The sequence below is a fragment of the Anomaloglossus baeobatrachus genome, chromosome 3, assembly GCF_048569485.1.
Source record: "Anomaloglossus baeobatrachus isolate aAnoBae1 chromosome 3, aAnoBae1.hap1, whole genome shotgun sequence".
NCBI lineage: Eukaryota > Metazoa > Chordata > Amphibia > Anura > Aromobatidae > Anomaloglossus > Anomaloglossus baeobatrachus.
Window position 1 is genome coordinate 545,693,143 of NC_134355.1, and position 26,695 is coordinate 545,719,837.

The 26,695-nt window shown below is 44.1% G+C and overlaps 1 protein-coding gene across 1 annotated transcript in view; it reads left to right on the forward strand.

Moving 5' to 3' along the window:
• CLSTN2 (calsyntenin 2) overlaps positions 1-26,695 on the forward strand; it is a 1,533,789-nt gene that overhangs the window by 1,168,310 nt on the left and 338,784 nt on the right. The window contains exon 6 of the mRNA XM_075338625.1: positions 14,946-15,131. Within this exon, the coding sequence (XP_075194740.1) occupies positions 14,946-15,131 (186 nt within the window). The remainder of the gene's footprint in view (positions 1-14,945; positions 15,132-26,695) is intronic.

Below are 26,695 nucleotides of genomic sequence, written 5' to 3' on the forward strand. Positions count from 1 at the left end.
TTCAGAGACAACGCTGGCAGCTGGACACGACAAAATCTCCAAGGCGTAACTGGAGAGCTCTGGCCATTTTTCTATGTTTGAAGCCCAAAAGGAGCAAGGCTCCAGTTGCACAGTCATGGCATCGATGTTCATTTGGAGATACTCCTGTATCATCCTCTCCAGCCGTTGAGTATGTGTCAGACTTGTTGTCTCTGGTGGCCTTGCAAAAGAGGGTCTAAAAAAATTATGAAAAGATTCCATAAAATTGCTGTTACCGGCACCAGATACGGTCCTACTGGTACGGGTAGACTGGTGAAGATGACGAGACCGTCCCATGTTTGTCAAGTTACAACTGGGAGATTCCCTCCCTGCACCTGCACGGTTGTTTGGTGGAAAAGCCGAGCTAAGATCGAGTAACAGCTTCTGCTGATACTCCTGCATACGTGCGTCCCTTTCTATGGCTGGAATTATGTCACAAAATTTGGACTTGTACCGGGGATCTAATAGTGTGGCAATCCAGTAGTCATCATCACTTCTAATTTTGACAATACGACTGTCATGTTGGAGGTAGTGCAACAAGAAGGCACTCATGTGTCTTGCGCAGCCATGCGGACCAAGTCCACGCTGTGTTTGTGGCATAGAGGTGCTAACCGTTCTTTCTTCCTCTGACATCTCCCCCCAACCTCTTTCAACTGAAATTTGACCAAGGTCTCCCTCATCCGCTGAGTCTTCCATGTCCATGGACAGTTCGTCCTCCATTTCTTCATGTTCTCCTGCACCTTGCTCAACATTTCGCCTGCTACTATGCGCCCTTGTCGATCCCTGTTCCCCATGGTCCCATGCCTGCTGCGTTGGTGATGATGAACGTCTGGATCTTGGTGATGTTGTTGTCCCTTGCACATATGAATCCTCCTGTAGTTCCTCCCCTTCATGTTGTCCCACCCCCTGACTCCGAATAGTGTTTAGCGTGTGCTCCAGCATGTAAATGACTGGAATCGTCATGCTGATAATGGCATTGTCAGAGCTAAACATATTCGTCGCCATGTCGAAACTGTGCAGAAGGGTGCATAGGTCCTTGATCTGAGACCACTCCATCAGGGTGATCTGCCCCACCTCTGCATCTCGTTGGCCCAGGCTATACGTCATGACGTATTGCACCAGGGCTCTGCGGTGCTGCCACAGTCGCTGTAACATGTGTAGAGTTGAATTCCAGCGTGTCGCCACATCGCATTTCAGGCGATGAACCGGCAGGCCGAAAGACTTCTGGAGCGATGCAAGTCGCTCAGCTGCGGCGCTTGAACGCCGGAAGTGAGCAGACAGTTTTCGTGCCCTGTTCAGAAGGCCATCTAGGCCGGGATAGTGTGTTAAAAATTGCTGCACGACAAGGTTCAACACGTGAGCCATACAAGGTACGTGTGTCACCTTGCCCAGGCGAAGGGCCGCACCCAGGTTTGCAGCATTGTCGCACACGGCCTTACCAGGCTGCAGGTTGAGTGGAGACAACCATTTATTAAACTCGGACCGCAGAGCTGACCACAACTCCTCAGCTGTGTGACTCTTATTACCAAGACATGTCAAGCTAAAGACCGCCTGATGCCGTTGCGCTCGGCTGCCAGCATAGTAATGAGGCGTGCGTGATTCCTTCTGCGCAGTGAGAACGCTGGTGGCCTGACCAGGCAGGCTTGGGGCGGAGGTGGAGGACCCAGATGAGGTGGAGGATGCAGAAGCTGTGGCGGAACTTGGACAGACAGAGGATTGACACACAAGTCGTGGGGACGGCAAGACTTGTGCAGCAGACCCTTCACCATCTATCACCATAGTTACCCAGTGCCCAGTCAGCGACATGTAACGTCCCTGTCCATGCTTACTGGTCCAAGTATCGGTGGTGAAATGCACCCGTTCACACACAGAGTTTCTCAAGGAAGCGGTGATGTTGTGTGCGACATGCTGGTGTAGCGCGGGCACACCTTTCTTAGAGAAGTAGTGGCGACTAGGCATCTGGTACTGGGGCACAGCGACAGACATAAGGTCTCTAAAATCCTGTGTGTCCACTAGGCGGAAAGGCAGCATTTCGGTAGCCAACAGCTTACAGAGGGATTGAGTCAACCTCTTAGCTTTGTCATGGGTCGGAGGAAGTGGCCTTTTATTTGACCACATCTGAGGGACAGAGATCTGGCTGCTGTGTGTAGACGGTGTTGAGTAGGGTGTCCCTGGAAAAATGCAGGTTTGTGAGGAAAGTGCAGGCGGAGACATGATGTTGCCTTCATCCAACGTTGGTGCTATCGATGTCTGAGAGAGCTGTACACACTCACTTGTTTCCCCTTCCAAACCAACTGACGACCTTACAAGCAAACTGCCTGTTGCGGTTACAGTGGTGGAAGTTTTGCGTGGAAAAACAGGTGTGACAGCTGTCCCCACAGTCCTAGAAGATGAAGAGCGCGCGGATGCACTGGAAGGGGCGGGCGGTGGATGGTTCGCTCCGCTAGCCGGCATTGCAGCACGGTGAGCTTCCCACCGGGACTTATGATATTTATTCATGTGACGATTCATGGAAGAAGTTGTCAAACTGCTGAGGTTTTGACCTCTACTAACAGAATCATGACAAATGTTACATATCACATGAGTTGGGCGATCTTTTTCGATGTGAAAAAAGGCCCAGGCTAGGCAAGGCTTAGAGGCCATGCGACCTGTTGATCCACCCCGAATAATGCTCATAGGCAGAGTGGTGGCTGAGGATGCAGTTGTAGACGTGCTACCAGTGCTCCGACTCTGTCCAGGAAGGCGCAAGGTAACTTCGTCGTCGGTTGCATCCTCCTCCACCGCCTCTGTTGACCTCCTCGAGTGCCTGACTGGGGGTTGACAGTAGGTGGGATCTAGAACGTCATCATCAATTGTTGTGTTTGCACTCCCCTCCCCCTCAGACCGAGCCTCTTCTTGCCCTGACCGAATATTTAAGTTGTCATCCCAATCGGGTATCTGCGTCTCATCTTCATCAGTATGTTCCTCATTGTCTATAACCACAGGTGTTACAGTTTGTGACAAAGGGTCAACATTATGCTCAGAAACTTGGTCCTCACGGCCTGAATCTGAGTCACAAAGGTTCTGGGCATCACTGCAGACCATTTCCTGTTCTGTACTCACTGTAGCTTGGGAGCAGACCTCTGATTCCCAGGCTATAGTGTGACTGAACAGCTCTGCAGACTCAGCCATCTCAGTTCCACCATACTGTGCAGGGCTGATGGAGACTTCAGAGCTGGGAGAAATCAAGTGTGATTGGGATGACAACTCAGAGGAATGGTGTTTTTTGGATGCGGTACTTGAAGTGGCTGAGAGGGCACTTGTTGGACCACTTGAGATCCATTCAAGCATTTTCCTTTTTTGCCCATCATCTACCTTTGTTCCTCTTGTTCGTGTCCGTAAAAAAGGGAGCACATCGGATTGTCCACAATAAGTAGTAGACATCTTACTTTTGCTAGTAGATGGTCTATCTTCAGCAGATGATAATGGAGCTTTGCCACCTTCCCCACTGACAAAACATTTTTTGCCTTTTCCACCACGCCTCTTCCCCTTTCCACCAGCATCTGTCATTTTGCCACTCATGTTGATTGCGACAAGATTGTGGACTGAAAATGTGGTAGTAAAAATTGAGAGGTGGTGAAGATTGCAGTGGTGGTCTAGCTTTATTAACAGCAGAATAATAAAGAATAAATATCCCTGACAATGTAACTTAGTTATAATTCGTTGGAGTGTGCAACGCAGGCAGACGTGCTGCAAATGTCTTGGCACTAGTGGGACTATAGCAAAGTCCAATAGCCACGTATAGGATGCCACTAGGTACACTGAGTGTTTGCTAGTATAATGGCTTCGTTATAATTAGTTGGAGTGTGCAACGCAGGCAGATGCGCTCTGCAAATGTCTTGGCACTAGTGGGACTATAGCAAAGTCCAATAGCCACGTATAGGATGCCACTAGGTACACTGAGTGTTTGCTAGTATAATGGCTTCGTTATAATTAGTTGGAGTGTGCAACGCAGGCAGATGCGCTCTGCAAATGTCTTGGCACTAGTGGGACTATAGCAAAGTCCAATAGCCACGTATAGGATGCCACTAGGTACACTGAGTGTGTGCTAGTATAATGGCTTCGTTATAATTAGTTGGAGTGTGCAACGCAGGCAGATGCGCTCTGCAAATGTCTTGGCACTAGTGGGACTATAGCAAAGTCCAATAGCCACGTATAGGATGCCACTAGGTACACTGAGTGTTTGCTAGTATAATGGCTTCGTTATAATTAGTTGGAGTGTGCAACGCAGGCAGATGCGCTCTGCAAATGTCTTGGCACTAGTGGGACTATAGCAAAGTCCAATAGCCACGTATAGGATGCCACTAGGTACAATGTGTGTTTGCTAGTATAATGGCTGAGTTTAAAAAACTTGGAGTGTGCAATGCAGGCAGATGTGCTCTGCTAATGTCTTTGCACTAGTGGGACTATAGCAAAGTCCAATAGCCACGTATAGGATGCCACTAGGTACACTGAGTGTTTGCTAGTAAAATTGCTTAGTTTAAAAAACTTGGAGTGTGCAATGCAGGCAGATGTGCTCTGCAAATGTCTTGGCACTAGTGGGACTATAGCAAAGTCCAATAGCCACGTATAGGATGCCACTAGGTACACTGAGTGTTTGCTAGTATAATGGCTTCGTTATAATTAGTTGGAGTGTGCAACGCAGGCAGATGCGCTCTGCAAATGTCTTGGCACTAGTGGGACTATAGCAAAGTCCAATAGCCACGTATAGGATGCCACTAGGTACACTGAGTGTTTGCTAGTATAATGGCTTCGTTATAATTTGTTGTAGTGTGCAACGCAGGCAGATGCGCTCTGCAAATGTCTTGGCACTAGTGGGACTATAGCAAAGTCCAATAGCCACGTATAGGATGCCACTAGGTACACTGAGTGTGTGCTAGTATAATGGCTTCGTTATAATTAGTTGGAGTGTGCAACGCAGGCAGATGCGCTCTGCAAATATCTTGGCACTAGTGGGACTATAGCAAAGTCCAATAGCCACGTATAGGATGCCACTAGGTACACTGTGTGTTTGCTAGTATAATGGCTGAGTTTAAAAAACTTGGAGTGTGCAATGCAGGCAGATGTGCTCTGCTAATGTCTTTGCACTAGTGGGACTATAGCAAAGTCCAATAGCCACGTATAGGATGCCACTAGGTACACTGAGTGTTTGCTAGTATAATGGCTTCGTTATAATTAGTTGGAGTGTGCAACGCAGGCAGATGCGCTCTGCAAATGTCTTGGCACTAGAGGGACTATAGCAAAGTCCAATAGCCACGTATAGGATGCCACTAGGTACACTGAGTGTTTGCTAGTATAATGGCTTCGTTATAATTAGTTGGAGTGTGCAACGCAGGCAGATGCGCTCTGCAAATGTCTTGGCACTAGAGGGACTATAGCAAAGTCCAATAGCCACGTATAGGATGCCACTAGGTACACTGAGTGTGTGCTAGTATAATGGCTTCGTTATAATTAGTTGGAGTGTGCAACGCAGGCAGATGCGCTCTGCAAATGTCTTGGCACTAGTGGGACTATAGCAAAGTCCAATAGCCACGTATAGGATGCCACTAGGTACACTGAGTGTTTGCTAGTATAATGGCTTCGTTATAATTTGTTGTAGTGTGCAACGCAGGCAGATGCGCTCTGCAAATGTCTTGGCACTAGTGGGACTATAGCAAAGTCCAATAGCCACGTATAGGATGCCACTAGGTACACTGAGTGTGTGCTAGTATAATGGCTTCGTTATAATTAGTTGGAGTGTGCAACGCAGGCAGATGCGCTCTGCAAATGTCTTGGCACTAGTGGGACTATAGCAAAGTCCAATAGCCACGTATAGGATGCCACTAGGTACACTGAGTGTTTGCTAGTATAATGGCTTCGTTATAATTAGTTGGAGTGTGCAACGCAGGCAGATGTGCTCTGCAAATGTCTTGGCACTAGTGGGACTATAGCAAAGTCCAATAGCCACGTATAGGATGCCACTAGGTACACTGTGTGTTTGCTAGTATAATGGCTGAGTTTAAAAAACTTGGAGTGTGCAATGCAGGCAGATGTGCTCTGCTAATGTCTTTGCACTAGTGGGGCTATAGCAAAGTCCAATAGCCACGTATAGGATGCCACTAGGTACACTGAGTGTTTGCTAGTAAAATTGCTTAGTTTAAAAAACTTGGAGTGTGCAATGCAGGCAGATGTGCTCTGCAAATGTCTTGGCACTAGTGGGACTATAGCAAAGTCCAATAGCCACGTATAGGATGCCACTAGGTACACTGAGTGTTTGCTAGTATAATGGCTTCGTTATAATTTGTTGGAGTGTGCAACGCAGGCAGATGCGCTCTGCAAATGTCTTGGCCCTAGTGGGACTATAGCAAAGTCCAATAGCCACGTATAGGATGCCACTAGGTACAGAGTGTTTGCTAGTATAATGGCTGAGTTTAAAAAACTTGGAGTGTGCAATGCAGGCAGATGTGCTCTGCTAATGTCTTTGCACTAGTGGGACTATAGCAAAGTCCAATAGCCACGTATAGGATGCCACTAGGTACACTGAGTGTTTGCTAGTAAAATTGCTTAGTTTAAAAAACTTGGAGTGTGCAATGCAGGCAGATGTGCTCTGCAAATGTCTTTGCACTAGTGGGACTATAGCAAAGTCCAATAGCCACAGATAGGATGCCACTAGGTACACTGAGTGTTTGCTAGTATAATGGCTTAGTTAGAATGAGTTGGAGTGTGCAGAGGACAAGAGGGTACAGTGGCAGGATTGTGGTGCTCTGGGTAGAGGAATGGAAGCCTGCCTTTCTATTCCCTCCTAATGGTGAAATGCAGGGAGGAAATCCCTGACCTGGGCTACACAGACGCTGTTGCTGTTTGCAGGACCTGTCACCTATGGCTCTCTGACCCTGCCGGTACGAGCCCTTAAAAGGACTGCTAGAATGTGCTCTCCCTAAGCTGTCTAACGCTGTGTATGCAGCGCATACAGCTGTATCGGCGATAGGACAAAGGACGGAACTGCGACAGTGATGTCTGACACCAAAGACGCAGAAGGCAGATAATGGCGATCGTGAAGAAAATGTCCGGTTTTATAATGCAGGGACATGTGACATGCAGATCCTATCACACATGCCGTTGCTTCTCTGCCTCAAAGTCCACTTAGGTGTGTGTGTGTCTGTGATTGGCTGACATGCTGGCCAGCCCCACAAGACGCGCGCGCTTAGGGAAGGAAGACAAGAAAAAAAAAAAAAAAAATGGCGATCGCCATTATAGAAACAGCAGTGATCTGAAGGCGCTGTTCACGCACACTATACACTGAAATGTGATAATAGTTTGATTCACAGAGTGACTTACACTATTACAGCAGAAACCAAGCTAAGATTTAGCTGTTTTTTGGCTGCTAGAACCGTTCTCGAACGTTTCTAGAACTATCGAGCTTTTGCAAAAAGCTCGAGTTCTAGTTCGATCTAGAACATGCCCCAAAATCACTCGAGCCTAGAACTGGAGAACCACGAACCACGAACCGCGCTCAACTCTAGTCTTGACTAGTGATGGGCGAACCTGAACTGTAAAGTTCGGGGTCCGTACTGAACACATAGTGTTCATGCACACAGTCCCGAACATGAGTTTTCCTGGGAAACTCACATTACAGTTCGGGTCCAGGGTCTGTAAAAAAAAAAGCACATTAGTAAAAAAAATTATGATTATACTTACAGGTCCTGCGACATATCCTGCTGACTCTGTCTCCTGGCCGCTTCTGCTTCCGGGTCAGATCATTAACTTCCAGTGGCATTCACTGCACTGCTCATCACTCGGCAGTCTTTGGCTGTTTTCAGCCGCGTTTGCAATGACGTCAGGGTTCAACTGAGTCCATGAGCCATGGACTCGATTGACCTTTAACTGTCACTATGCGAGTCTCACATCGGTATCACCAAGCACGGCGCACTCTCTCCTGACCGGAGCGGGTCAGCTGCATGTATTTTCATGCAGCTGAGGTGCTCTTGTCAAGAGAGTGTGCACCGTGCTGGGTGATACCGATGTAAGACTCGCAGGAGTCATACCCTCAGTGTCAGCCTGCTTCTCGCTCTGTAGAGACGCTTTTCTGTACAGATTGATGAAGCAGAGCTGATATTGCTCTTCCTGTAGACTACGTCGGACTAAGGATTTTTTTTAAAATAAAGATGGAGTCTATTTTTTTTTTGTTTTATTTCTAATGAAAAAAAAATTCTATTGTGTTTTTTTTTTCACTGTTTACTAGAAATTCATGGTGGCCATGTCTAATTTGGCATGACACCGTGAATATCAGGCTTAGTACCAGTTGAGAATACAAAGCTGGTATAAACCCCTTTATTACCCAGCGTGCCACCACCATCAAGGCCGCTGGACGAGCCAGCTAAAATACCTGGACATGGCGCTAAGAAACAATGCGCCATTTCACGGGCGACTGTGGGCTGTACTTTTTAGCATGGGGGTCCATAATGCTTGGGCCTTACCACGCTGAGAATCCCAGTCCCCAGCTGCCTGGTTTTACCTGACTTGTGATCAAAATACAGCAAGAGCCCAGGCATTTTTTTACATTTTTTTTTTAATAATTAAAACAAAATTAATGAGCTTCCCTATATTTTGATTACCAGACAAGGTAAAGCCAGGCAGATGGGGGTGGAAGCCGATTGCTGTCCGCTCTATCCGCGCTGAGAATGAAAAATACTGCAAAGCGCTACATCATTTTTAAAATGTTTTCATTTATTTTTCACTACTATATGTGTGAGGGACCCAACAGCCAATTGCAGATGCTGTCATGCAGAATGAGTGTGTGTGATTGTCTGTTGGAGTAACCTGAAATTTGCCCATACATACTAGATGCTATAATGTATGGACTGGTTTCAGGATACTCCAGCATTCAAACACAGACACCCACTCTGTGACAGCATCTGTGATTGTCTGTGACTGTCTGTTATTTTAACAGTAAAATAAAACAACAACACAGAGAAAAAATATTTTATTAGAAATAAAACAGAAGACATTTAGAACTCCATCATTATTACCTAAAAAAAACCTCCGACGTACTCCAAAGGTGGGCAAGCATCTTCAGTAGTTTGTGATTAGGGATTATTCTCTAAAAAAAATACTATTTCTTATACTAAAATTGCTTTGGCCATAAAGTTTTCATTTTTAAAATGGCTAATAGGAGAAAATGAACGATTAAACTTGGTATACAACTTCTCTTGAGTTTGCCAAAATGCCATGTGTGCTGAAAAACTTTTTCAGGCCCAGTGTAAAGCTCAGATGGGAAGGAGTGCCATATTGCGTTAATATTTAGTTGGAATGGTTTGGGGGTGCCATGTCATATTGGCAAAGCTCCTTACAAGCAGAGCTCCCATAATGAACCACATTTTAAAAAGTACACCCCCAATAAATTCAACTAGTAGTGCAATAAGCATATTACCACCACAGGTGTGTCACAAAATTTGATATTATTGTGTGTTGAACAAAAAATGATTTCCTTTTTTACCACTACAATGTTATTTTACACCCAGATTTCAAATATTCACAAGGGAAATATGTAAAAAAGGTCCCATAATGTGTTAACAATTTCTCCTAAACATGGCAATATCACACATATGACTGTATAGTTCTGTTTGGACACATGGCAGGGCTCGGGAGGGAAACTTTAAGAATCTTAATAATTAAAATCCTTTCTAATAGGTATTCGACATCTGGAAAATTACATAGTATGTTTCCTTCAGCATCAAACTTAAGTTGTGCAAACAATGTATTTTTATGTATTTTGATATTTTTGTGCAGTTTTGTCATAAAACTCCATGCTTACCCTTATGCCAGCTAAGTCAATGAGAATTCTGAAGTGTTGTGCACACGTTGCTTATTTTTCCCTCGAAGATTCGGTACAAAAAATAATCTGCAGCATGTAATTTCTTGCAGCATTTTTGCCACCATTTTACCAGCCCAAATGCATGAAATAAACCACAAGCAAAAACGCATAAAAAAAGCACCAAAAATGTGGCATAAATGCACTGCAAAAATTTGTACTTTTTCTGCAAGGAGATGCAGATTTGGTGCTGAAATTTCTTGAACCAAATACTCAGCGTGAGCAAATAGTCTTAGGGGTACTTTGCACGTTGCGACATCGCTACTGCTATATCATCGGGGTCAAATCGAAAGTGACGCACATCCGGCGCCGGTAGTGGCATCGCAACCTGTAAATCCTAGATCCTAGATAAACGATCGCAAAAGTGTCGTAAATCGGGGATCTGTGTAGCGTCGGCCATTTTCATAATGTCGCACCAATAGGAGATACGATGTTGTTCCTCGTTCCTGAGGCAGCACACATCGCTATGTGTGAAGCCGCAGGAGTGAGGAACGTGTCCTTACCTACCTCCACCGGCTATGCGGAAAGAAGGAGGTGGGCGGGATGTTTACGTCCCGCTCATCTCTGCCCCTCCGCTTCTATTGGCCGCCTGCCTTGTGACGTCACTGTGACGCCACATGACCCGCCCCCGTAGGAAGGAGGTGGGTCGCCGTCCAGAGCAACGTCGCAGTGCAGGTAAGTGCGTGTGAAGCTGCCGTAGTGATAATGTTTGCTACGGCAGCTATCACAAGATATCGCATATGCAACGGGGCGGGTACTATCACGCTCGGCATCGCTAGAATCGGCTAGCGATGTTGCAGCATGCAAAGTACCCCTTACTGTGGCAGGAGATCACTTCACCATGCAATGTGTCCTGTCATACTAATTTCCGAATGACTTCTTGGTCTTAAGGCCGCTTTACATGCAACAACATCGCTAACGAGATGTCGTTGGGGTTACGGAATTCGTGACGCACATCCGGCCTCATTAGCGACGTCGTTGTGTGTGAAATGCACGAACGACCGTTAACGATCAAAATTACTTACATAATCATTGATCGTTGACGCGTCGTTCCTTTTCCTATTATCGTTGCTGTTGCAGGATGCAGGTTGTTCGTCGTTCCTGCGGCAGCACACATCGCTACGTGTGACACCGCAGGAACGAGGACCAACATCTTACCTGCGGCTGACCGCAATGAGGAAGGAAGGAGGTGGGCGGGATGTTCATCCCGCTCATCTCTGCCCCTCCGCTTCTATTGGGTGGCCGCTTTGTGATGCCGCATGAACCAACCCCTTAGAAAGGAGGCGGTTCGCCGGCCATAGCGACGTCGCTAGGCAGGTAAGTATGTGTGATGGGTGTAAGCGATGTTGTGCGCCACGGGCAGCGAATTGCCCGTGACGCACAACCGATGGGGGCGGGTATGCTCGCTAGCAATATCGATAGCGATATCGCTGCGTAAAGTGCCCTTTACACTTCCTGGCACCAACCACATAATGAAAGGTGGACCACTGAAGTACATTATTTTTGCAATGCGCCAAATTATTCCCAGACTATGGAAATCTTCATTGCCCTCTACTATGCTTTTATGGATTGAATTAATGTAGTAATGTACAAGAAAGAGATTAAAGCAGATGACAATATAGAGTAAAACATTTCTTCGACACATGGTGTCCCTGGTCAGAGTTCAGGTCTTTCCTGGCCGGATCACCCTTCGCAGTCTATAATTATAATGAGATTTGATAATCTTCCTCCCTATCTTTTTTTCTTCCCTCTATATATATTGTTTTTTACATAAGCTGATTTTTTTTATATAAACTGATTTATTTAATTCTTGCCTTATAAATATATCTGTGAGATGTATCTGTATATGAGTGTTTGCCATCTTTGTTTTTGATGTCAGCCAATCACTGGATTTTGTTTAATTTTGTTTTTTCTTCGCACCATAAACCAAAGTTAATACGTCATTGAACCATAATGTGTATAGGTGCAAAATGTATATGATTAAGTGTAAAACTATCTGTGAAATTATTTTTAGAAGCTCTTCTTTTTCTTCAAGATATATTTCTAAATTAGAAGCATGTCTTTATAAATGTATCTAAGATGTAACTGTATATGGGTGCTTGCCATCTCTATTCTCGATGTCAGATGATCACTGGATTTTGCTTAATTTAGTTTTTTTGTTGGCACCATTTATCAAAGTTTTAAATAAAAATTATAGAGGCAAAATGTAAGAGATTAAGTGTAAAACGATCTGTGATAAATTATTTTTAGAAGCTCTTTTCTTTTTCTTCAAGATATATTTCTAAATTAGAATCTTGTGACTTGGCATTGAACTTTATATTCTTCTCTTGTATTTGAAAATTAATTTTGATTACAGTTTAAACAAGAATCAAACAACCTTAGGGAAACTCATCAACCTTCAGAAATCACAAAGAGGGAAAAAATAGAAAATATATACCTCCTATGGCTGATGGGTGACTCGATAAATGAGCTCTAATAAGATTAGCCAGTCTGTCACTAGGGAAAACACAAACTAATTTCACCTCCCACGCTTAGTTGCCATCTGAGCAAAACGTTGACATTAAGTAATTAGCAAATGTAATATAGAATAACTGGGATTTGCTTTCAAAATAGCTGCTCAGATGATTTACCATACAGATAGTAAAAGCTGGAATACAGAACACAATGGACTGACATATTTCAGTGTTTGACTTCCATAAGGAAGCTAGAAATTATAGTATTACCATGCGAGTGATGTTTGTAAGTCAATATATTATTCTGCTGGGAATTATTATTGTTGCCAAATATAAATCTCTATTAAAACAATCTGCCTGTATAAACTTATGAGGGACTTTCATTGGTCACTGCTGGCTTTGAGTTCAAATAAGCGCTAAATAGGGGAATACTGTTATATTTGAGTCTGGGTCAATATGAGGAGCGTTTTATGGGTCAAATGGGCTCTACTTGTACACAAGAAGAGCAAAGAAATAATCGTCTATACTATTTATACAATACAGACCAAATGTTTTGACACACCTCATTCAAAAAGTTTTCTTTATTTTCATGACTCTGAAAATTGTATATTCACATTGAAGGCATCAAAACTATGAATTAACACATGTGGAATGAAATACTTAACAAAAAAAGTGTGAAACATCTAAAAATATATCTTATATTCTAGGTTCTTCAAAGTAGCCACCTTTTGCTTTGATTACTGCTTTGCATACTCTTGTCATTCTCTTGATGAGCTTCAAGAGGTAGTCACCGGAAAAGGTCTTCCAACAGTCTTGAAGGAGTACCCAGAGATGTTTAGCACTTGTTAGCTCTTTTGCCTTCACTCTGCGGTCCAGCTCTCCCCAAAACATCTCGATTGGGTTCAGGTCTGGTGACTGTGGAGGCCAGGTCATCTGGCGTAGCACCCTATCACCCTCCTTCTTAGTCAAATAGCCCTTACACAGCCTGGAGGTGTGTTTGGGGTCATTGTACTGTTGAAAAATAAGTGATGGTCCAACTAAACGCAAACCAGATGGAATAGCATGCTGCTGCAAGATGCTGTGGTAGCCATGCTGGTTCACTATGCCTTCAGTTTTGAATAAATCCCTAACCGCATCACCAGCAAAGAACCCCCACACTATCACACCTCCTCCTCCATGCTTCACTGTGGGAACCAGGCATGTAGAGTCCATCCGTTCACCTTTTCTGTGTCGCACAAAGACACGGTGGTTGGATCCAAAGATCTCAAATTTTGACTCATCAGACCAAAGCACAGATTTCTACTGGTCTAATGTCCATTCCTTGTGTTCTTTAGCCCAAATAAGTCTTTTCCACTTGTTCCCTGTCCTTAGCAGTGGTTTCCTAGCAACTATTTTACCATGAAGGCCTTCTGCACAAAGTCTCCTCTTAACAGTTGTTCTAGAGATGTGTCTGCTGCTAGAAATCTGTGTGGCATTGACCTGTTCTCTAATCTGAGCTGCTGTTAACCTGCGATTTCTGAGGCTGGTGACTCGGATAAACTTATTCTCTGCAGCAGAGGTGACTCTTGGTCTTCCTTTCCTGAGGCGGTCCTCATGTGAGCCAGTTTCTTTGTAGCATTTGATGGTTTTTGCCACTGCACTTGGGGACACTTTCAAAGTTTTCCCAATTTTTCAGACTGACTGACCTTCATTTCTTAAAGTAATGATGGCCACACGTTTTTCTTTACTTAGCTGCTTTTTTCTTGCCATAATACAAATTCTAACAGTCTATTCTGTAGGACAATCAGCTGTGTATCCACCAGACTTCTGCACAACACAACTGATGGTCCCAACCCCATTTATAAGGCAAGAAATCCCACTTATTAAACTTGACAGGGCACACCTGTGAAGTTAAAATCATTTCCGGTGACTGCCTCTTGAAGCTCATCAAGAGAATGCCAAGAGTGTGCAAAGCAGTAATCAAAGCAAAAGGTGGCTACTTTCAAGAACCTAGAATATAAGACATATTTTTAGTTGTTTCACACTTTTTTGTAAGGTATTTTATTCCACATGTGTTAATTCATAGTTTTGATGCCTTTAAGGGGAATCTACAATTTTCAGAGTCATGAAAATAAAGCAAACTCTTTGAATGAGAAGGTGTGTCCAAACTTTTGGTCTGTGTTGTTTTTCAGACCAGTTAAAATAATTAGCCATTGAAAGAGGTTGGTTATCCCCAAGTCGGCAAGTAAGCTACCTACACCTTTATATAGGACTCCTAGCCCCTATTTAAATCATGCTTGGCCAGGATAGTTTAATTTAATGTTTAACCAAAAATGTACATTTGTTTGATATGCAAATGAGGGTGGTTTAGTGCACTATTGGTGTGACTTATGCCTTGGTGCACCATCACGCCCATCCTATAAAGTTAGACTATACTTGCCTAGAATGCTTTAAATAGGGGCTAGGTTCTCTATATAAATGTTCAGCAGCTTAGTTGCCATTTTGCAGTGACAGACTCCCTTTAAGCAAACATTGTAGACACTGTTGTGTTACATTTGTGGTTCAATTATTAACTATAATTAAGCACATTATAACTTATCTTTTAGACTGGGAAAGACGTATCGAATACAACATTGGATCTACAAGTGTTGCACTATTTCCTAATATTCACTTGGAGACCTGTGATGGACCTGTGTCTTCTGTTCGTACTAGCATTGAACTCCAGACCAATCATTTTGGAAAAGGTTGTGACCGTGAAACCTATTCTGACACATCTTTAAAGAACTTATGCGGTAAGCTATGTCATGATACCTCTTCTTTAGCACATGAAACGTTTGTTTTGAGATTACACATCAACTTTAATAGATTTTTTTTCAAAATATAAAACAAATTGAAACAGCTTTTCATTTAGTATAAATTCAAATAGTTTGTCCACTGAAGAGTCAGTGTCTCCTTTGCTTGACATCTTGTAACTGTTTAAAGTGGCTATAGAGATGGTTCCAGTAAAGTTCTTAGCTTTAGAGGACTCCATAAAATTCTCTTTTTATTATGGGCTCACGTTGTGAGGTGGATTAACTAGGTCATAGGTTGGGGGGAGCAATATTGATTAGAGGCATTAATGCAGTAGAGCTGAACTAGCACAGATGCCACCTGAATTAGTATTAATGTAATTGTATGTGAAGAATGACACTTCGATTATCTGATGCAGCAGACATGCGAAGCTGGCAGCAATTATTAACTTTCAGACGGGATTTAAGCCCTCTGCCTCCTGGACTTTGCACTAGTTATTCTATTCAGTTAGGAGCTAGCCTAGGAGCAGAAAAGACATGGTTGCTTCTGCTCTTGCTGTCTGCTGTGATTTGTTGCAAGTTGTTTTCCTTTTGTACTACCTCTTTTCCTTTGTTAATCCTTACCTGTATATCCTTGGTTGTTCCCTGGTTTAGATTTTAGGTGTGTATGAGTATTTATTTTACCCCTGTCTGTAGCTTGTTGTTGTAAGAGTTTTCGGGATCTCTGTCCTGGTCAGTCCCCTGGGTGGTGGGTGCAGTGGGGACTTGTCATCAGGGTCAGGAGAGGAGTCAGGGCTGGGTCGGGGGCCCGGACCTCTCTACCTTCAAGAGTACCTCTGGGTGTGAGGGTGAGCTCAGGGACCCCAGAATTAGGGTAACCTATGGAGACCCTATCATCCCTGGTCATCCATTACATCTGATCCCTGACAACTGCACCTTGGGATAGCACAGACAAGTAGGTTTGTCGAGTACTCAGATGTAGCAGATGTGAGGGAATAGAAATGAGACAAGATGGTAATCAGAGAGCTTGCTGAAGGAGAGCTGTAAGCGTGGCTAACACTAAGGAACAGATGAGAAGAGTAGACAATCAGGCACCTGGTTGTAACTGATTTGGATAGAAAGTTGATAGACTACTGGATAACATAATATACAGCCTGCACTGCTATCTGAATACTAAGATACATGCAAGGTTACCATAGCACAGATGGAGTCAGTCACAGAGGAATTAAAATGCAGAGCCTCAGTGCAGATGCCAGGACAGGGGAGTAACACAAAGAGTTTCCCTTCAAATGTTGTCAATTTCAATCAATGATTTCTCGCTTTATGTTATTTTATTCTCAGCAGAGGTCAGAATTTGAAATGGGTGTTAACTTGATGTCCCTATGCAAAATTTACAACTGATCCCCACCGCAACATACCAGTTATAGTAATGGTGTTGCTCTATAGTTTTGCCAATGGTTTAAATCATTCTAATCATTAAATAGGGCTGTCCTATAAACAACATTCATCCTCCACCCAGTAGAGATGAAATGTATCATCGCTGGGGGTTCTGGCTTACTAGACAACCACGGATCCCAAGTCCCTTGTGCGAATGGAATAGTAGTGAGAATGTGCAGCCAACAGTTATGATGGAACAATGGTCACACCGAGGACTTTGGTAGCCATGTGATATTTTATTTGTGGGGCAACCCCTTTAAGAAACAATCCAAGAAGAAACAATGAGTCAAACTGGCATATACCGGTCATATTATGTGTAGACATTTCCAATGAGCAATCGCAAGCATCATTTACAGTATTTATACTAGATTGTGAAAAAAAATTCAGATTATAAGTGAAGAATAGACTATTTTATTGGCAAAAGGTAATGTTGAGGAATGCAGTGAACCAGTTAAGCCCAATGGTTAACAAAATGTTAACATGGCTTTAGAAGTTTTGTGGATATGTTATCTAGTGCAAAAAGTAGATATTTCTTCCACTTATAAAGAATCAAAAATAGCATAAAAATACACCTTTATTCCTGAACTTGCAACGTGCAACATTAATTACTCCAGAACACGCAAGTCAGGTACTGAAAGCCATCACTAACAAAGGTGAAAACACCCTGGCCACATGGGTTTAGCCAATTATGTGCGCACCCAGAGGGGTCACGTCTAGTGATGGCCACTAGAAATAACAAACACATGAAAAAAACCAAACAAACATAAAGAAAATTTGATGTTGCTATAAGCAAAGGACAGTGGTCCAATTGACAGAATAAACACAACAAACAAAATAATACCTAAAAAAACAAAACAAAGTGCACTCCATTGACTGACAATGGTCAGTCATACAAATACATAAAATGCAATAAGTCTTTAGGCATTATAAAAGGAATGGTCTCACCCAATCCCTTTAGAAGGAGGGACATGTAGTCTCTTGATCCTGAGTAGTGGATTCGTCCGCCATGTACTGGCCCTACCACCTACCAGATATAAAATAACAAAAGACTGCTGCCCCAGACTTCCGTCCTAACAAGGACGGACCACAACTAGGTCTCAAGCTGGACCCCTATGCTGACCCTGATGACATCCCGGCGTCCCGACGCGTTTCGTCACTCAGACTCCTCAGGGGACATGATAGTCGTCAGTCAGGTCCTTTCTGCCAGCCCTCACAAAACCATAATGTCAGAGGTTCTGGCGTGGTCAATATTGGGGTCATTTAAACGTATGGGTGATATCATTGCTCCAATCAGGAGCTACATCCCACCTGATGCTTATTCAATCAAAATCATGTGGATACCCTCATGTGGGTTTGGATTAAACATGTGTACTTACACCCCCTATGTGATGTCACAGGCATTCCACCAACGTGACGTCCATGTTATCCAGGGGAGCTGATCCAATCAGCGCTTTGGTGTATGACCACAACAGGTGCACACTCAGGAGTCCTCCCCACATCCTCTCTAATCGGGTGTCTGCCCACATCCGGCCGGGGACGCACATCTCGTGTGCGCCGGCATCAGGGGGGAGGGACTTCCTGTTGCCCGGGGTCATGTGATCGGGGATTTCCCCGCGTCACTTCCGGTCCGTCGTGTCAGTCATCCCATCTCCGAGTGCAACTCCCACACGCGTCAGCAGTAGGGGAGGTGCTTCCCATTATCCACGGACACGTGATCGGAGGTGGGCGTCAGGACTGCACCGCGCGTCACCTCCCGTTCCATGCCCAGTATGGAGATAAGGGAACCTCCCCCTCTCCATGGGGATACGGTCCGATCAGCATATCAGTGCTGTAGCGCACATAACCTCCCACCCCCATATACAACAGGAGTGCAGAGGCGAAATCATGCACAAAAGCATATAGCCATGATAGGCTTCATTTAGCCGATCGCCGTCTACCCTCACTATATTCATGAGGGCATATTTGGGGGGTATCTCAAACACCTAATTACCTCAACCATAGAGGTTACAATAATGAAACCAAACCCATAAGGATGACCAGATCCACATAGTGTTGTTATAATATCACATATGTATGCAACTGCAATTTGCAGGTGCATACATAAAACTTGTGACAATTATTGATGAATAAATGGAAAGGGCAAAAACAATATTTCTTCCCATAGTTCCATTTAATAGATACCAAAGGGGTATAAAGAGATTAGGATGGCAGCGAAGCACAATCCATAATGGACTAAATAAAACTGTTGAATAGTAGCTGCTCATTTAGGCCTTTGGGGGAGAGGGTTTCTAGCTGGAAGATCCACCTTGTCTCCCTTTGCAGGATGAATCTATCCCAGTCCCCCCCTCTCTTCGGTCTCAGGACTTTGTCGATTCCAGTAAATCTCAGGACACTTGCATCTCCACCATGTTTTTCAGTGACGTGCCTAGCCACCGCAGTGTCCCTGTGATGTTCGACGTCACCAAGGTGTTCACCAATCCTCCGTCTGAATTCACGGATGGTTTTTCCAATATATTCAAGACCACAGATACAATCAATCTTGTAAATAACCCCCTGTGTGCGGCAGTTGATAAAATGCCGGATAACATACTCTCTCAAGTTTACATTGCTTCTAAATGTCTTGGTGGTCTGTATCACCGGGCACGCAATACATCCTGAGCACTTAAAACATCCCTTGACTCCTCTTGTCAGCCAGTTGTCCTCGACTGACCGTGCAAAATGACTGTGGACCAGCCGGTCCGAGAGGGATTTACACATCATAGGCTCTTTTAATGATGGTCTTTGGGTATCCCCTCTCCTGGAACTTAGCTCCCAGGTCATTCGCCTGTGTTTGGAAGTCACCTTCTCTGGAACAATTTCTTCTAACACGAAGAAACTGTCCCTTCGGTATACCCCTCTTTAGATGTTTTGGATGACTACTGTCTTGTGCTACTCTCGCCAGCATTGACGTGGAGGCTCTCTATTCCTCCATCCCACATGATAAAGGGATGGAGGCGGTGAGATACTTCCTCTCGACTAGGGGTACTCAGTACCAGCAACATAATGACTTTGTTTTGAGACTCCTTGACTTCTGCTTGACCAAGAATGTTTTCCTCTTCGATGGCCGTTTCTACCACCAGCTCAGGGCACTGCGATGGGGAGCCCTTGTGCCCCATCATATGCCAACTTGCTCCTGGGCTGGTGGGAGGAGACTATGATTTTTACATCTGAGACGGAGGAGGTTACATCATATTTTGAGATCTGGGCCCGCTACATAGACGACATCCTGGTGGTTTGGAATGGCGCCAGAGATGAGTTGTCTAACTATGTGGCGGGCCTGGACATGAACAATATTGGTCTAAAGTTTACATCAGCTTTTGAGGAGAATGGCTCTCTCCCCTTTCTGGATGTTTTGATCCAGAAGGATATGATGGGGAATTTACAGACCTGTACCTATTACAAACCGACAGCCTCTAATTCCCTTCTCCGGTGGGACAGTAGTCATCCAAAACATCTAAAGAGGGGTATACTGAAGGGACAGTTTCTTCGTGTTAGAAGAAATTGTTCCAGAGAAGGTGACTTCCAAACACAGGCGAATGACCTGGGAGCTAAGTTCCAGGAGAGGGGATACCCAAAGACCATCATTAAAAGAGCCTATGATGTGGCAAGGGAAAGACCTAGAACTGAACTTCTGGTCCCGAAGAAAATAGAGGAGACCCAGTTTGGTATAACTAGATTTATAACCACCTTTGACAACGGGGCGGAAAATGTACGTCGCATACTGGGTAAACACTGGGCCATTCTACAAATGGACAGGGACCTGTGTCCAATGCTCCCGACTAGACCGCAAATTACATATAAGAGAGGTAAATCCCTCTCGGACCGGCTGGTCCACAGTCATTTTGCACGGTCAGTCGAGGACAACTGGCTGACAAGAGGAGTCAAGGGATGTTTTAAGTGCTCAGGATGTATTGCGTGCCCGGTGATACAGACCACCAAGACATTTAGAAGCAATGTAAACTTGAGAGAGTATGTTATCCGGCATTTTATCAACTGCCGCACACAGGGGGTTATTTACAAGATTGATTGTATCTGTGGTCTTGAATATATCGGAAAAACCATCCGTGAATTCAGACGGAGGATTGGTGAACACCTTGGTGACGTCGAACATCACAGGGACACTGCGGTGGCTAGGCACGTCACTGAAAAACATGGTGGAGATGCAAGTGTCCTGAGATTTACTGGAATCGACAAAGTCCTGAGACCGAAGAGAGGGGGGGACTGGGATAGATTCATCCTGCAAAGGGAGACAAGGTGGATCTTCCAGCTAGAAACCCTCTCCCCCAAAGGCCTAAATGAGCAGCTACTATTCAACAGTTTTATTTAGTCCATTATGGATTGTGCTTCGCTGCCATCCTAATCTCTTTATACCCCTTTGGTATCTATTAAATGGAACTATGGGAAGAAATATTGTTTTTGCCCTTTCCATTTATTCATCAATAATTGTCACAAGTTTTATGTATGCACCTGCAAATTGCAGTTGCATACATATGTGATAATATAACAACACTATGTGGATCTGGTCATCCTTATGGGTTTGGTTTCATTATTGTAACCTCTATGGTTGAGGTAATTAGGTGTTTGAGATACCCCCCAAATATGCCCTCATGAATATAGTGAGGGTAGACGGCGATCGGCTAAATGAAGCCTATCAGGGCTATATGCTTTTGCGCATGATTTTGCCTCTGCACTCCTGTTGTATATGGGGGTGGGAGGTTATATGCGCTACAGCACTGATATGCTGATCGGACCGTATCCCCATGGAGAGGGGGAGGTTCCCTTATCTCCATACTGGGCATGGAACGGGAGGTGACGCGCGGTGCAGTCCTGATGCCCACCTCCGATCACGTGTCCGTGGATAATGGGAAGCACCTCCCCTACTGCTGACGCGTGTGGGAGTTGCACTCGGAGATGGGATGACTGACACGACGGACCGGAAGTGACGCGGGGAAATCCCCGATCACATGACCCCGGGCAACAGGAAGTCCCTCCCCCCTGATGCCGGCGCACACGAGATGTGCGTCCCCGGCCGGATGTGGGCAGACACCCGATTAGAGAGGATGTGGGGAGGACTCCTGAGTGTGCACCTGTTGTGGTCATACACCAAAGCGCTGATTGGATCAGCTCCCCTGGATAACATGGACGTCACGTTGGTGGAATGCCTGTGACATCACATAGGGGGTGTAAGTACACATGTTTAATCCAAACCCACATGAGGGTATCCACATGATTTTGATTGAATAAGCATCAGGTGGGATGTAGCTCCTGATTGGAGCAATGATATCACCCATACGTTTAAATGACCCCAATATTGACCACGCCAGAACCTCTGACATTATGGTTTTGTGAGGGCTGGCAGAAAGGACCTGACTGACGACTATCATGTCCCCTGAGGAGTCTGAGTGACGAAACGCGTCGGGACGCCGGGATGTCATCAGGGTCAGCATAGGGGTCCAGCTTGAGACCTAGTTGTGGTCCGTCCTTGTTAGGACGGAAGTCTGGGGCAGCAGTCTTTTGTTATTTTATATCTGGTAGGTGGTAGGGCCAGTACATGGCGGACGAATCCACTACTCAGGATCAAGAGACTACATGTCCCTCCTTCTAAAGGGATTGGGTGAGACCATTCCTTTTATAATGCCTAAAGACTTATTGCATTTTATGTATTTGTATGACTGACCATTGTCAGTCAATGGAGTGCACTTTGTTTTGTTTTTTTAGGTATTATTTTGTTTGTTGTGTTTATTCTGTCAATTGGACCACTGTCCTTTGCTTATAGCAACATCAAATTTTCTTTATGTTTGTTTGGTTTTTTTCATGTGTTTGTTATTTCTAGTGGCCATCACTAGACGTGACCCCTCTGGGTGCGCACATAATTGGCTAAACCCATGTGGCCAGGGTGTTTTCACCTTTGTTAGTGATGGCTTTCAGTACCTGACTTGCGTGTTCTGGAGTAATTAATGTTGCTCTTGCAAGTTCAGGAATAAAGGTGTATTTTTATGCTATTTTTGATTATTAATTATACTTGGATTGCTGTATTCTTCCACTTATAAAGAAAAAAATATTTTCTTAATTATTTTGGTTTTGGTTCCCAGTTTTTTAATTGCACCCCCTAAGTTCATCACTGTGACTTAGGGGTAATTTGCACGTTGCAACATCGCTACTGCGATGTTGTCGGGGTCAAATCGAAAGTGACGCACATCCGGCGCCAGTAACGACATTGCAACGTGTAAAGCCTAGATGCACCGATAAATGATCGCAAAAGCGGCGTAAATCGGTGATCTTTGTAGTGTCGGTGATTTTCATAATTTTGCTGCAGCGACAGGTACGATGTTGTTCCTCGTTCCTGTGGCAGCACACATCGCTGTGTATAAAGCCGCAGGAGCGAGGAACTTCTCCTTACCTGCCTCCACCGGCTATGCAGAAGGAAGGAGGTGGGCGGGATGTTTACATCCCGCTCATCTCTGGCCCTCCGCTTCTATTAGCCGCCTGGCGTGTGTCATCACTGTGACGCCGCACTACCCGCCCCCTTAGGAAGGTGGCGGGCCACTGGCCAGAGCGACGTCGCAGGGCAGGTAAGTGCGTGTGAAGCTGCTGTAGCGATAATGTTCGCTACGGCAGCTATCACAAGATATCGCATGTGCGACGGGGGCGGGTACTATCGCGCTCGGCATCGCTAGCATCGGCTAGCAATGTCGCAGCGTGCAAAGTACCCCTAAGTCCTGGTAAACATTCTGCACAGACTAAGATTTGGTATTCTGAGACTGTTCTTCTGAACTCTATTAACTTTGGTTACTGGTTATCTGTACTTATTTATTCTTCAGCTGATTTTAAGGAAAAAAAAGATCATATTTTGCAGGTAAATTTCTATCAGCATTCTCTGATAAGAGTGGACAGGTTCTCTGTTTGAATTTATCAGAACAGACAGGATTTCCATTTAAATTACATTCCGTTTCAATTATGGTTTTATTTGCTGAGGAAAGTGTGAAAACTAGATTGGAGCAGGCATATTTCCTGTAAAACGTGGCCTAATGTCATAAATATCTGAACACTTTCCAACAAGGATATAATTGAGACTTGAAATGATAACTTTCTGATCTCTGCTGACAGCTCCTAGTTTACCAATAAGAACCTTCTGCTCTTTACCAGAACTTTGCTTTTCTTTATACTTAAAGGACCAATGATGAAAATTATCAGTTGAGTGTCATTGCACTTTTAGTGCTTTCAAGTTCAAGTTATGTTGTGAGACTTTTAAAGAGGATAGTATAAGAGTTTTAGCACAGTTGTTGAAGAATACCCCTTAAAGTTAGAGCATGCATTCAATGATGTAGAGTAAATAATAAGTGGGTGAAAAAAGTATTGACCATTATTATTATTATTATTATTATTTATTTATAGAGCACCATTGATTCCATGGTGCTGTACATGAGAAAGGGTTACACACAGAATACATATACAAATTACAATAGACAGACTGGTGCAGAAGGAGGAGGACCCTGCCCTTGCGGGCTTACATTCTATAGGATTCTTGGGAGGAGACAGTAGGTGGGGTGTTGGTTGGGCGGCAGTTCCGGCACAGTGGTGGGGCGGCAGCTGTGGTGGTGGGGCAGTGCGGTCATCGGAGATTATAGGCATTTCTGAGCAGATGAGTTTTCAAGTTCTGTTTGAAGCTTGCAAGTGTAGCAGAAGTGTAGTCTGACATGTTGAGGCAGCGAATTCCAGAAGACAGGGGATGCTTGTGAGAAGTCTTGGAGGCGGTTGCATGAGGAGTGACCATGTCAATTTTTTTAATTTAGTATATTTCTAAGATTTCTATTGGTATGAACTTTTCAGATGTCGATAACAATCCATACAATTCACACATGCAAAAAAAATCAAACATAGATGTACACAAATTAGGTTATGTGTAATGATCATAAATGACACAGGGAAAAAGTATTGGACACACTTTCTGAAAATTAGCTAATACTTTGTGTGGTAACCTCATGTGGGGCATGGTAGGGACTGGCCTCTTAACCACCTTACTGTGGCCGACGTTATTATCAAGGTGGGTCCCTTCCAAGTTGTACACACACGTACGCACACACACACACACGTACGCACACACACGCACACACACACACGCACACACACACAGACACACACACACACAGTCCCCCAATAGAAAGGAATATAATAGTAGGACACAGTGTTTTTCACCATAGCTGCACCCTTAAGTGGAATCTGATGATGGTGATAATCGTTTGTACACTTAATTTTCAATCTTAAAAAAGCAACTATGCCTTGGAAATGAACAGTTTCTTTACTGCTGATAACATGAATATATATATACAGTATATATGTAGTAGATAATGGCTGGTCAGTATTTTTTCTTTTTTTCTCCACTTACAGTAAAGATTGACTCACGCATGCAGACAGGCAGATCGCTGAGGGATTTGTTTCTTATCAGATCAGTCTCTTCAGGGAGGAGGGAGATGAACTCTAGTGCCACCTTTTAGAAGTAGCAGTCCTAAAAGTCAAAAAGTGGCCCTTTAACGAGCCTTTTCATATGACCTAGCATTCATGCCAGATTAGAACCTCAATTTGCAGACACAGTGCACTAGAGTTCATCTCCTTCCTCCCTGAAGAGATAGTTTGAATATTTCCCAGAGGAGCATTGCTGCTATAAGACTCCTCACCACTGACAACCAGATTGGTTTGTCAGTTTCCGCAAGGAGAAAAGTTTCCCCTTATCAGATAATTTCACTGGTTTCAGACAGTCTCTCTGGTAATCCTTCTTCCTTAGGGCTCAGCTCTTCCTTCCCGCTGGCAGATTATCCTTCTAGAGGTACGTTAGAAATCCTCCCACCATGGATCCTGTCAGCTGCCCTTACTCTTTCAATAGCCGTCTCCTATTGGATTTCATTTTCCACTGCATAGCCAGAGTTAGCTCTCCCACTTTCCCATGACGCTTACAACTGCAGTCATTGGCTAACTGCACAGGGGAAGCTTCATCCTTTGAGTGCACAATATGTCACATCACACAGTATGCATAGAAATAACAGTATTTGCACAGAACACACTATACTTCTGGTATTCCATGGAGATGGGCACTTTGTGGGATACCACATGCGTACAGAAGCCTTTGTTAGTGAGTATAGCTTCAAGATGCATTCTATATAGAGAAACTGGTCACATGCATTGCTCAAGTGAGATTTTGGCCCATTCTTCCACACATATATTTTTCAAATCCTGAAGGTTCCATGGACTCCTTCTGTGAACTCTTACATAAATTTTCCTGTGATTGGCTGAGCCATTCTAGCAGCTTTATTTTCTTTCTCTGAAACAAACTGAGGGTTTGCGTGGCTGTGTGTTTGGGCTCAATATCTTGCTGAAATGTTCATCCTTCTTTCATCTTTTTCATCTTGGCAGATTACAGCAGATTTTATCAAGAATGTGTAGGTATATTTGTCTATACATCCAGTGCTGTATGCTGAAAAAATAGTCCCACACTATGATGTTCCAACCTCCAAACTTCACTGTTGATAGAGCGTTAAAGCTCTCCAAACATGGTGTGTATAATGGCAGGAGTATCCAACTCAGCTGGGCCGTACATAGAGAAAAAAAAATGAGTGGGGCCGCATTCTTTGCAGGACAAAGTGACATTTTTAATGACTCCATTTTTTTTTCTGTACACCTTTGGATCACTATGTTGAACATTTTTTTGCTTGATTATAACAAACCTGCACTTTCGTTTAGTTAAGTATATATATATATAGTCATTTTTCATGGCAAAAAAGTCATCCTTTATTTTGATTTTTTTACATTTTATCTCTTTCTAATATTGTTTTAAAATTAGCAGCATCATAGTCATCTTAGCCAACATCTTGAAGTAATGTCCCCCATCCTGTAATAATGTCACCCATCCTGTAGTAATGTCCCCCTTGGGTCCTGTATAATATGCACATCCTTGTATCCTGGTAGTTATGTCCCCCATACTGTAGCAAAGTCCCCATCCTTGTGCCCTGTAGTAATGTCCCCCATCCTTGTCCTCTGTAGTAATGTGCCCATCTTTGTGCCCTGTAGTAATGTGCCCATGCTTGTACCCTGTAGTA